Consider the following 14,098-nt stretch of genomic DNA (forward strand, 5'->3'; position numbering starts at 1 on the left):
TACTCTCGTTTACAGATAATAAAACAGGTTTTTTTTTTGGTTGGACAATCCCATTCCAAATTTTCCCTTTGTTGTGTATTCTGTTAATGCTGTTTAAGTTAAATATTATATTGAACTCTGAATGTTTGAGGATCATCATTGTCAATTAACATAGCATGTTAAATGTTTAAGGCATGACATCATCAAATATAGGGGTAAAGCGTCTTAAACCTGCTCCAGTCCAGATCCGCTCTGACTCCGGCAAGTAAAAAGTGAATCTTAAAGTTTTGTTTTCATGACGCTCCACGTAGCTATGTCCCAATCTTGTTTCTTGATATGCGCATACCTGTATAGCACATTGCTAAATATATTAAATTAGAATTTGAGGATGATCATTGTTGTCTATACTATATCTTATAGTATATTATATATTAATTCTGATATTATTCCTAATTTAATGTTTATAATGATTGCTTGTTATTATTAATTGTTGCAATGTATTTTTATTTTATTAAAGAGGGGCCCTGAATATCACTTAACCCACTGGGCTAAACTTGAAGGATTACCCTCTTTAAAGAGTTGAAATTTAAAAGTCAGTTAACCATAGCATGTTGAATATTTAAGGCAGGGCACCATCAAATATAGGAGTAAAAGCATCTTTTACACCTGCTCGAGTCCAGCTCCACTCCAGCTCTGACAAATAAAAGTGAATCTTGAAGTTTCATTTTGATGACCCTCCATGTGGCTAAAGCGCCAATCTTTATACTTGATATGTGCATAGCCATGTACTGCATCGTGAAAACGAAAAGTTGCTAATGCTGTACATGTAATCTGATGTGTTTAAGTTGAAAGAGAACCAATTTAGCACATAAAGAGCCTTCTTATTATGTGTTACATAATAATAAACTACAGAAAAAAGTAAGCACTATCAGATCACAATACAAAGAATTCAATGAATATGATTTTGTCTTGTTATTCAAATTGGAAGTGAGCCCTCTATTTATTCAGACTTTTTAAGTTAACATTCTGAATAGAGTTTCATATTATGTAACCCATTTTACCATTTGTGTTAATAGCATGGTAATACATATTAGTTATAAAACCTAAATTGAATATATTTTTTTTAAAATTATTATTTGATAGAAATGAGCAAAAAATTTCATTCACAAAATACTTTATACTTTATTCATTTGTAAAAACTGAACTACCAAAAAGTCTTTTGAAAAGGTTTGTTTTATTACTATAATAAAATTGAGGTTTTTTTTCTTTTTTTTTTAATCACTTTATAACTACATATTCCTTTATTATGGATAGAGACTGTTTCTATTGTATTAATATTGATTTTATCATTTTGGTTTTGCTCATATCTGATATCAAACACATTTACATTTTCTCTGCCTTGCGGTTCCTTATATGGAGTTGAATATCCATATTTTTTCAGGATTCAACCAATGATTAAACTCTGTATGTAAACACTACGTTCAAATAACCCTTAGGTGTACCCGAATCGTTCTGTTATTACAAACACCTGGTTATTACTAATTTTAGCGGTTTCATTTATGGTTTCTTCCATGTATGAGTAATCATGTCAGCAAAGAGCTGTGCACGCTAAATTATCGAAGTCTTCTTTTATTGACATTCCCAGGAGTTGGCACTTGAGGCTATGCTCGCTAATTGTCGTGGAAACATTTGTAGACTGAGTCATACTCTTATACTTCCTTTTACAAACATTTATGAAAGTTGTCTACATTAGTTCACAGACAATATTACTGTGTTGTGAAAATGAATAAAATGTTGATTTAAAGAATACTTTTGATCAACTAAAAAAGAGAACGTATGCCAGATTTAAACTAAGATCATTAATGTTCGAGACGCTCATTTTATAAAAAATATGCAAATATAGTAATAAAACTGTTTGTAAATGCTAGAGTCCCTTTGTACAAACACAAGTTTTAGCATTGACTACTAGGCCTACCATTTAATACCATCTGAACATCCTATATATTTCGGAATTCCAGAAATAGGGTGACAATAGGAAATAAAGTAGAGTTTAACCTTGTGACTCAGTTGACATACAAATATTGTGAGTGAGTGAGAGTGATAAAAACCAGCAATTTAAAAAAGAATCATTGAAATTGAAAGGCCCTATTTCAATTAAATCAAGTCAAACTATTTTAAATGAAATAGCTTGGTGAAATAAACCAATAACAATAGAAAGTGTGTCTAACCTTGTGCTGAGTTTTCTATAAAATGCGTCTGTATTGTTAAGTGACAGAATTATAGCTGTCATTGTCAAAGGCTTGTGCTCATTGATGTTACAAATTTGAGGCACTAATTCAAACTATAATTTGCAACTGAATTTTATTTTGTATTATTAAAAATGAACATGCTTCAGCCTCAAACAATTTTACTATAAAATCTGGCCTATTGAATTGACTTATTTGACATTTAAATATGTTTTACAGAGATCTTCCAACAGTGGCGTACGGGCTATAAGCGCTTACTGGCTAAACCCAGGGTCCTTAGAGCTCCCAAGAGCATGAGCGGCCCCAGAGCATGAGCAGCCCCAACTACCCAGCGTTGGAGGGCTCCTTTAGAGTACTATACCAGGGGCCTTTGTCCCTTTCATTACGCCACTGCTTTTCAAAAACCTGTAGGCTAAACAATAGTAGCTGTAGTATATTATTTGGTCCGACAGACTAGTATGTTTGTGTGGGCAATAACGACGTTCTATTGCACAATTTACCAAAAGAGTTCATTAAGGGATGAATGATCATTGTTCAAGTTTTAAGCCACTACGCCAACGTAGGTGAAAGTCCATACTTTGCCATTATTAAATTTTAATTGCTAAAGGCCATCAAACATTTTACCTTATTTTTAAATATCACTATTACGAGGCATTCAATAGTAAAATCCAATCCAGGATTATATACAATTTGCGCAGTGAGTTTGTAAAGAAATGTTACCAGGCTCATCTTGTTCTGTGCTAGATAATTTGTTTGTTTCCAAATTCAGATAAGGACATTGGCTAGTAAAATAGAGTCATTTATAGTCAATGGGCTAATGGAAAATCCTAAATTAAAATGATCCCTGATAATATAGGCTTAATTGGCCATAACTCTGCTTAATTTTGATAATAGACTGGGGCTAGCGTGTCACATCAACAATACTTAAATGGTGCAGGATTAACTCACACCTACTCAACTGTGTTTTCAGATAAAACGCTCTCACTTTGTGTGTAGAAAATAGCAGGACAGTTGATTGTATTACTGCATTATTAGCTTTGTCAGATTGACACTGGACACAGTCACACATAGACTTGTTTATTGATGGAAATTTATAAGACCTATATACTGTATTTGTATTTTAATGTTAGGATATTTTGAAGCACAAATGCTTTCAATTTTGTTTTGAAAATGAAAATTTATTTTTATTGCATATCAGTTCTCAATTTCCTTCACTGTCAATTGGAATAAAATCTGGTATCACTCTACATAATTGTACCAAACACATTGTATACATTTTAAAATATACAGTATATATAATATATAAACAAATTACAGATGAAAAGCGTTTTATTAAACATTTATTTCATTTCATTTAAATTTAATTCTATTTTATGATGAACTATATATAAAACTTTATTTCGCAAATAAAATGCATATCAAAAACATACAAAAGGTATAAAAATACATATATATGTTTTTATATAAAAGTTTTGTACAAATTACATGCGACAAACTAATTAATAAAAAAAAAAATTCTTGCCATAATAAAAAGTTTTCAGTTATCAAGTCAAAATAGCACCCTCTATAGTATGTATGCATGCCATTTGGAATTATGATTTGCAGTTGTTTATTATACAATCAACATTTATATATATTTATTTTATTAACTGTATTTTTATGAATTGTTAAAATATATAACTTGAATTATAGTGTATCAAATGATATATCAATGCTTCTCTATTTATTTATATTTATTGAGACTTGGAAGTATTAAGGAGAAATTAAGTTGGCAAAAGAATGAGTTCAAGTAAATTATTTTTTTTCGGCTTTGTTGAAAGGCGGTAGAGATTGATGACTACTCGGTGTGTCAGAAGGGAAGATAAAAGTTAATTGCGACCAGGCGGCTATTGTAATGCGGTAATGAGAACTTTATTGTGTGAACTGAGTAACGATTTATGACCTAAAGTTAATGTTTAAATTGGTTTCTTAACCACAAACTATCAAAAATGAATTGATTTTTGCTTTGCATGGATTTTAGGAATGAAGTGTAATGTTGAGTTGCGACTGCATATACAAATCTCTAAAAATAGCACATTTCTTAAACTTCATTGCATATCAATTCAAGTTCAAGTTTATTGCTTCACACATTACAATATACAGAACATTTGATAAATTAATAAATTTAATTGTGTGAGGAGGACGCATTAAAGCCAAGGCTTTATGTTTGGTCCTCCGGAAGAAGAATATAATTTTATAAAAAATAAGAATGACGACATAAGGTTTTTTAAAGAACTAAATAATGAACAATTCGTGGAGTTAGTTATGAATGTTTTTTGAAAAACAATGGAGTTTGCATCATGTTGAGAGTAATTTTATTTTCAAGAGGGCTTAAGCACGGAGTGCTTTGATTCAATCCTGTTGATTCAATCCTGTAGATTCAATCCTGTTGGTTCAATCCTGTTGGTTCAATCCTGTTGGTTCAATCCTGTTGATTCAATCCTGTTGGTTCAATCCTGTAGATTCAATCTTGTTGATTCAATCCTTTTGATTCAATCCTGTTGGTTCAATCCTGTTGATTCAATCCTGTTGGTTTAATCCTGTTGGTTCAATCCTGTTGATTCAATCCTGTTGGTTCAATCCTGTTGGTTCAATCCTGTTGATTCAATCCTGTTGATTCAATCCTGTTGATTCAATCCTGTTGATTCAATCCTGTTGGTTCAATCCTGTTGGTTCAATCCTGTTGATTCAATCCTGTTGATTCAATCCTGTTGATTCAATCCTGTTGATTCAATCCTGTAGATTCAATCCTGTTGGTTCAATCCTGTTGGTTCAATCCTGTTGATTCAATCCTGTTGGTTCAATCCTCTTGGTTCAATCCTGTTGGTTCAATCCTGTTGATTCAATCCTGTTGGTTCAATCCTGTAGATTCAATCCTATAGATTCAATCCTGTTGATTCAATCTTGTTGATTCAATCCTTTTGATTACCAAAGTGAACAAGTAAATAAAATAAAACTAAATTCTATATTTTGTGCTCATTTGTGTTCCACAAATGTTTTATTTAATCGTAAAATATTATGAATTGTTTTTGATGTCATTTAAATTTTCAATCTTGACACTGTCTACCATCATGTAAGTCAAATATTTTATATGCCAAAAATGATGTACATATTCAGTTCATTATATGTGACCTGTATATAGTTGTCAACTCAGGAGAGGTCGCTGCAGGCGGTTGACATGTGACATCAGTTAATGTCATCATGAAACCTTTCTTCACTCTGAAAATTTTAATTACGTTCCTTTCCAAGTTGAACTGCTGTAATGACAGCTATCTGGTCTGGTTGCTTGACAACCTTCGCTTTCTAATTAAACGGTGATGATGCAGTAGCGAAGCCGCAAAATAAAAATTCTTGTTAAATTCAAATTCAATTTTCTATACAGGTCAGCCTTGGCACACAAAAACTATCCATAAATTTTTAAGACCTGTATTTTTATTTAGTATTAATAAAAACTGTAGAAGGCATTGTCAATAAGATATAAATTTCCTCTGTATTTATAATATACTTATTTGATTTCTATTTTACTTAAAAGATAATACAAACCATAAATAAATAACCCATAGAAGTTGTTTTAAGCAGGGTCCATTTAATATCTGGGAATGTCAATAAAATAATTTTGTATGATTTTAAAAATAAAATTACAGATTTAAAAACATTAAATACAGACAAAAAAGAAATAATATATTAAATATTCATCATAAGCTATTATAATGTACAAATCCTGATATTATCTTTTCCCCATTTGAATATAAGAATCAAATGTTGCAAGGATTAAAATATAAGAAAGATGCATAGTGGTTGGTTCATGTCCTACCTATCAGCATTCTGAAGACTTTGTTTAGAATATCTTGATTTCTACCTATTCGAAGCAGCATTTGAATATTAATACCGAAATAATTAAATTTAATAAACGAATGAATATCTATGTTTCTCTTTTTTTTTCACAGAGAAGTATGCCTCAAACTCCATCTTTTGCTAATATTTTCAAAGCTGTAGAAGGAGAGAGTACAACACCAACATTGTGCAATGGACATACAACCTCCGAGACATCTTCTGCGCAAGACTCAGAAGAAGTCGAGAAAGACAAAGTAAGTCATTAATATTTTTTGTGTTGACTTTGTTACGAGAAATTTTAGTTTTATATACAAAGTGATCGTGTCAGTTGGTATAACAGTATTTACAATTTAAACCTATCATCAAAAGTTCTAGCTGACGCCCATAGTGTCGATAACAAAATCTGAGTATATTCAAAAACGTGCGAATCATGCATTTGTTTGTGATTATGCTTGGTAATCTTAAGCATGTGCATTGCTATAGATGGCGCATAATGTCATGGATCCATGCTCAACACACACAAACACAGGCGCTGAGTAATGCGATCGTTTCAATAAAATATTCGTCGTATAGATTATTTTCTTGTGTGATTGATCCACTGACTAACACTTTTTATGATTTTAAAACACGTATAATCTATGTTAGCAGCTAATTATATGGTTGATGGAGACGTTTAAAGTCTGATGGCTCTGCTACGGGACAGATGGATTTCTGACCACAGTATCCTAGAAATAAATTGATCATTTAGATGAAAAATATCAATAAGGTTATATTACTTTGAAAATCTAACACTAGACAAATCGTTGCATAGTATTACTGAAATCCATACTAAGTCGTCTTTGCTTTTATTAGATTAGAAATCTTCGACCCTGAATGGAAAATTTACATTAGTGTGAATTATCTTAGATATCAGGAATTTGGCATTGATGATAGCACGGATGACGGATCTAGTCTCTCTACACATCCTTTCATTTCATGTTGATATTGTAAAACATGCGGCGGATTAATATTGTATTTGTATCATGTGACATGGTGTGATAGTGTATTTCATATCATTAAGTTAAGTGAGTCTGAGAGATATTTCATTTTATGAAGCTGTTGTGTGATGCATAGTATTAATCCACACTTGCACTGTTTACTCTTTAATCTAACATTCCATCTCGTTTTTTAAAAATGAATTTCCGTTTTTCTTAAAGCTGATTGAGTTTTATTAGGTCAAATAAACAAATGTTATTAGATAAACATTGATTGATTCATTAAACTTGAGTATGTTTTGAGTCGAACATTTTGTAAAAAAAGAAGAGTTCTATTAAGCTTTATTGTCACGCATTAATGATAAAGTTGTTTTTTATATATTTTTTTATTTAGGGGACCATTGATTGATTCATTAAGAATTTGACTATTAAACTTTATTGTCACGCGTTAATGACAAGTTGTTTTTTATTTGTAATGAATGACATTGCCAATCAAATTTTCAAGTTCAGTGTCGACTTTAAATTGTGATTAGTAGTAACTAATAAATAGTGTTTTTCTGTCAAAAGATATTTATTGTGCAATGTTTGTTAATCAAGGTTACGTTTGATATTTGCCTGCAAAAGCAATGACCTTAACGCAAATTTGTAATAGAAGAATTGTTCAGTGTTTAATTATGAATGTTTATTAAGAACCCTGGATAGATTGTCCTTGTTGCTGTCAAAAAGTATTAAAATGACAAAATAAACCGAAGGAGATATCGCGATGTAATTTTTTATAGGGCCTGCTTATGTTGCTGGGTGAAGGTGCTTTCCTCTCACTACTAGCTTCTTAGGAACAATAATTGTTAAGCTATTAAAGTCCCTCAAAATACAGTATGAAACAACCTCATTGGGGATTGTTTTATGGTGTGCTAATTATGAAAGGCTGTCCGGGTTGGCAAGAGTCTAAACATGTGCCATCATCAGCATCAACATCTTGTTTGTGGATACCGATGAATACACAGATACATTTAAACAAATGTCATCTCTAGTATGCGTTGAAGTAAAATAAATTGGCATCTGATCTTGAAGCATAGTAAACAGTAAAAATCTGGACAATTTAGAAAAGCATGTACTAATATATTAGCTATAAACGTTTAACTTAACATTTTGAGTATTTTAGCTTGCGAACATACCAGTGGCACCTGCTTAAATCCTATCATCACGATGCATTCCTTTTACCTTGCTTTAACCAAGGCTTTTAATAGTAGAGGAACCATTTGCTTAAAGTGTTTGTCTTAAATGACTTTAAGTGCATCTTAAAAAAGATTATAATGTCTCCGGTACCAGCAGGAAACGTGCATCAAATACTTTATAGGTCTTTATCGGCAAGGAATTTGTCTGGGAGGTAAGGAAGTGATCACTCGCAGAATTCTGACATAAAGTGGAAACTTTAAAAAGTTAGAATTGGCTTTACTTGTGAGGTCAAGAATATAAAACACAATGAAAATTGCCATGCATTTCTAAAATGCATTCAAGATGAAATAATAATTGCATCTACTGGTTTAATTTGAAAGTCATTAAATGAAATTGTTTTCTATAATTTACTATTCTTATAAAATCTAAATAGCCGGTAAATAGATGTAATAATTCGGTATGCCACCATTCATTCTCAGCATTAAAACTCACCAAAAAATGTCTATAAGTCAAATGCGTAATTAATGTGCCTGTATTATATTGGTTAATCAAGTGTTTTAAAGTAGTTCATAGACCTATATAATCATAGTATAAGTATGATTAGTGTAATTGTGCATTATTACGGTAACTGACAAAACTGTAATAAATAGGTTGCTGACCTATATTAAAAGTACATGTAAAGGAAGAGCCTGTTTTAAATTTATGATTACGAAAATGGAATTTGATATATCATATTCAAATTAAAAAGTACTATATGCTGACTAAGTGTTGGACTTAGCCAGTGGCATAACAAGCTAATCCCAGGGTCCCCAGAGGGGCCACAGAACATGAACAGCCCCAATTCAACTACTGTACCTAGTGTTGAAGGGCTCCTTAGGTGTGCTAAACCAGTCCCCAGTGTTACACGCCACTAGAATTAGCTAAGGGAGGAGAGTATATCACCTCCATATTTTCTGCAGTAAATAAATGTTTTTCTTTTTACCGTAGATCAAAATATTTCAATATCCAAGTGTGTTTAGAATAAAGTTAGCTAATTCAACATATCAATTACTTTTATGATCGATTAACTCTCTTTTACCTCTGATGTACCTCCCATAGCCACCAGTACGGTTGGTTCGGTTTGAACCTGACCACTTTTTCACAGAGGTTTTTGACAACCCAGTGGCTTGAACAGAGATTGTTCCCTTTTCTTGTGAAAACTGAACCACTTTATTATCACTGCCTCCGTTGCAACTCCGATAGGTACATCTGACGTAACTTTCACTCTGATAGATTTCAGAAGGTAACATTGGATAGAACAGTGATAGAAATACCTTACTACCGTATTAAAACAGGCTTATAGGATGTTTAACTATATTTTTGTGTTTGAACACAGATTGAATGTATTTAACTCCAGTAGAAAAAAGAGCTATAGATTCCTACGTCCATTATTTACTTTACTTCAATTTCACAGTATTGTTAATTTGATATATTTGATTGATTGATTCATTATCAACTTCATATTCCTTACGGACTTGCAATGTATGTGTACTTCTAGTGGCTTTGTATAATTTCTGAAATTCTACACAGGATCGAATATTATGCAAGTAAAAATGCACTTAACATTGAGTTGTATCCTTCAAAATTAATTTAATATCCTACCAAAAAAAAACCTCCAAGTCAATATTATTAATTTCTTACTTTAGATTCTGTTTGGTTCGTTATTTGATATCTGCAAATTCGAGTTTATCCCAGGTTTTTTGTTTTCAATTGATTCCAAGCCAAACAGAAATTCTGAATTGATAATTATATTAATTCAATACCTTTTGATATCTTGTTCTTCTAGAAAGTAGATTTTTTAGGCTTTATAGTAATGTAATGGCATGTCAAATTGTTGTTCCTGCATCATGGTTACTTAGCAATCTCAATGTTTTCCTGTCCCCTTCCAAATATTCTGTCAACACCCATCACACCTCATTTTGTAGGTTGATACATTTCTTTTCTGTGTGTTTAATTTTTTTTCCTTCTTCATTATGAATGCATCTATGCATACTCTGTATCTCTCTAGGGTTCTTCGGAAGAGTGTTCTACTTCGCTGATGGCAATCTAGTAATTTATGACATTGAATTCTATAGAATCTTCATTGATGTGTATTTAGAAAGCATGATTGAATTATAAATATTAATATACTGTATGCATAATGTACAGCATTTGGGATACTCAAATTTATATAAGACTTGGTTGAAATAAATGCATTAAACATGTATAAGACCTAAAATAGGGGTGTCCATTGAATAGTAGTATTCCAAAGGAGGTGTACTGTATACTGCATACATTGCATATTTTTTTAATTTTTTATTCAGTATATTACACAAAGGCGCCTTACAAGGTGGAACCACCTTAGCTTCCAAGCGCCTCAGATTAACAAATACAACATTTTAAAACAAAAAACTAACAGAAACATCAATTAAATCTTCCAGAATTAACAAGAAATTGTTGTACATAATAAAACAATAAAGCATTTTCACAATTCGAAAAAAGATCGGAACCAAAAATAAAAATTTCACTTAAAAATACTTTTCACATTTTCTAATAGACCTATTGGTTTTTTCCACATCACGAAAAAGAGGTCTTGATTTTTATAAGCTCACAGTAACTTGCTCACAAGTTGGTCATCTTTATGTCGGACATTGTTTAATAAAACATGTAATAATTGTCTGATTGTTGGTCATTTAGGGCCTATCATATTTATCACTGGCCAGTTGTAACCAGCAACAATATCTAAAGGTCATTCGTGTGGCCCTGATCTTTATTAGTTTTTGTTAATTATATAATCAATATTATTAATTGTCAATAATTAACTTTTATTTAATGGTAGGCATACCAAGGTTCATTTATACAAATAGAATGACAATAGTTTTCTGTGTATAGGACTAGTTTCAGATGCATAAAACAAAGGTCAATTATGTTGTTGAATAAATTGCTATAAAGACCAAAATGAAAATACCAGTTAAATAGCCTTCTTAATTGTTAAAACATTCATGCCTTTTACTGTAATTGTTTGACCATTGATGTCCAATTTACTTCATGATGCTAACCACACACTGATATACCAGGTGTTTTGAAAAGTAGAATGAGTTCTGTTAATTGTATTTTAAATAAATTCTCATCTACAGCAACTAAAATGTATTCAGGGTTTTGTGAACAAAAGATAAAAGCCAAATCAATGATGTAACAATGTAACAATGTTTTGTTTTATTTCTAACAGTTAGTCAAATCTATTGCATAATATACAAATGCCAATTTATGTGTTCATTGTGGGTTTTAAGAAAACTATCCTTTTAGAATTCATTATAGTTCTTTTTTGAAAGAATATGTAAAGTTGATTCAATGATGTCAACTTTTTTTTAATGTTAGCCAAGAGCCATTTTATTACTTTGAAGAATTAGTACCAGGTGGTTGTGGACAATTTGAATTTGTAGGTATTTGTATATATTGGATTTAATACTGGCATGCTGTGACGAATGAAGATACTATACTATTTTTTTATTCCTGCATGCTGTGTGAAGAAACATAACTTATAGCATTTTATGCAACTTAGCATCAGACAGGCTTCTAACTTCAATTTTGGAAGGAGTAGAACAAGCTTCACGCTGGTAATACAAATGAATGCAATTTATATAATCCCTATAGGATTTCTTCCAGGGATCGTAGATGATGTACCTCGATTAATGGAAACCGCTTTAGGTATTCTGAAAGTGCAGTTTATTACTGGATAATTTGTAAGACAAATGTATACCCAGTAGTTACACACTGTGAATACGAACTATACTAATTTATCTACATCCTTTGAGAGTTTAGTTGATGAGTAGGATTATTACATTCACACAGGTGGAGGTAAATTATAAACATATGTTTCATATAAATTATATCTTTTGGCTTGATACCAAAAGTGAATTGTTCAGTACAAATTGATAGTAATAGTATGATAATATAAAAGATGAAAATTATATAATTGTAATATCTTTATATTTCCGGGGGAAAAACATAATAAATATGTCTGGTTTGATTTTTAATAATAACTGTTGATCATCTTTGATAGACATTTTAATTTTGCAGGCATCCCTTCATTTTTTGCAACAGTGGTGGATTTTAGGCATTTGTGACAGGACTACACAGAAAAATTATATTTATCAATTTTAATTTAAAGATGTAGAGTTGAATAAGGAGAATATTTTTTTGAGTTGTTCTAATCAACTATGACAATGATGTTCAGGTGTATTAGCGTCAGTATCATAGGTTATGTCATCCACCTCATAAAGCATTTAGCCTTTCTGCTAGTTCAAAGTTACCAGATATCATCTTTCGCCGTATTCCTTTTTGTTTTCCTTATCTATGTCTATGTGTGTTATATACTTGTAATATCTTAATTTGCAAATAGAAAATGTATTACAGTAAATACACAAAACCATCCAGCTCCCCAGCTTAAAGGGTTTCCTCTGCTATACTATAAATGTATAATTATTTAGTTTCTGTATGATTTTGTTAATTTCAAATTATAATGTCTACAGACAAAAGGATATGTGAAATTGTTGGAACTGCATATACAGTCAGTATATCCGATACGTTGGTCATATCTGTAGAGGACCGAATACGTCAATTACAAAAAAGATGCTGTTTGCTGTTCCAACAAGACGGTATTATAGTGATCCGTGGATTAAAATTTCTCGTAATTTAAGTAAGGAAATCAGGCAAGTCAAAGCTATTACACAATCAAAGAAAATTCGAACGAACACCTTAGTAGGTTATTTGGTGCTGAATAGGTTTTCGACTCCAGTTCTACGACGTAGAAGAGGAGGATCCCATATGTATGTATGTATGTATTGTACTGTGTATATTATGGATAGCACTAAATATTACAAACAAACAAACAACGAAAATGGCATAAAAATAGTTGAAAGCATGCATCATGTAGCAAGCAAGACAAGAGGCATAACTGATGATGTATGAATGTCCATACTACTATAGCTTTGAACAGATCACCTATTTATCAATACTTTAATATAGCAAATGATCTGGGTTTATAGCAATGCTGTCAGTGACGGATATTATGTCCGGCGTCCTTTAGTCTGAAGTTGATAAATCATGGATTATATGATTTGTCACAAATATAATTTTTTTCATGATGAATTATTTCCACTACCATACTTAAATAGTAAGAATTTTTTTTTTGGTAATGAGTTATTACCAACCGTAAATTAAAATTGATTTATGATTGTTGTTGATGAATGTTCTCAAAATAGTGTGTGTCCAAAATATTGTATTTACATACAACCTGTCCTATTGGTATATAAGTACTCTAGGCGTTGTTTTCTGTTTTGATGGTGAGGATAGTTTCTCGAAACATGTCACATTTTAAGGCAGTTTGCCTATTCATTAAATGCCTCACTATTGTTGTTTTAACTCGAAAGTTCGGTGGAATCATTCATGATTGTTTATTTTGAAGTTGATAACAATTTAATGGGGAAATGTTAAAATTGTGGCTTACACCTTTTTCACTTAAATACAACATTGGTCTATGGGGATAGTAGGTTATATCGCATTAGGGCCTATTTAATATCTATAGGCCCCATCGATATATATTCTAAATTTCATCACATTTTGCAATGTTTGCTAATACTTTTTTTAGAGTATTCATATAGAAATAATGTATAAGATATGTTCAACACCTACTTGAATTATATCTTTACTCCATGATTACTGATTATATGATTTGTTAAATTCTTCTTCTTGACCACTGACCACTGAAATTATTATTAGCTGCTAATATATGGATGATTGATTAAGGTGTGAAGATGGCCACTAAACAAA

At 31.3% G+C, this 14,098-nt stretch overlaps 1 protein-coding gene across 5 annotated transcripts in view; it reads left to right on the forward strand.

Annotated features, from left to right (window-relative positions):
- LOC144844309 (ras-GEF domain-containing family member 1B-like) overlaps positions 1–14,098 on the forward strand; it is an 80,012-nt gene that overhangs the window by 24,857 nt on the left and 41,057 nt on the right. For all 5 annotated transcript variants that reach the window (XR_013612414.1, XM_078701153.1, XM_078701154.1 and 2 more), the window contains one exon: positions 6,212–6,352. Coding sequence is in view for 4 of the 5 variants with exons in the window: in XM_078701153.1 (XP_078557279.1) it covers positions 6,212–6,352 (141 nt within the window). In the remaining variant the exon portion in view is untranslated. The remainder of the gene's footprint in view (positions 1–6,211; positions 6,353–14,098) is intronic.

This window comes from Antedon bifida, chromosome 6, assembly GCF_963402885.1.
Source record: "Antedon bifida chromosome 6, ecAntBifi1.1, whole genome shotgun sequence".
Lineage (NCBI taxonomy): Eukaryota > Metazoa > Echinodermata > Crinoidea > Comatulida > Antedonidae > Antedon > Antedon bifida.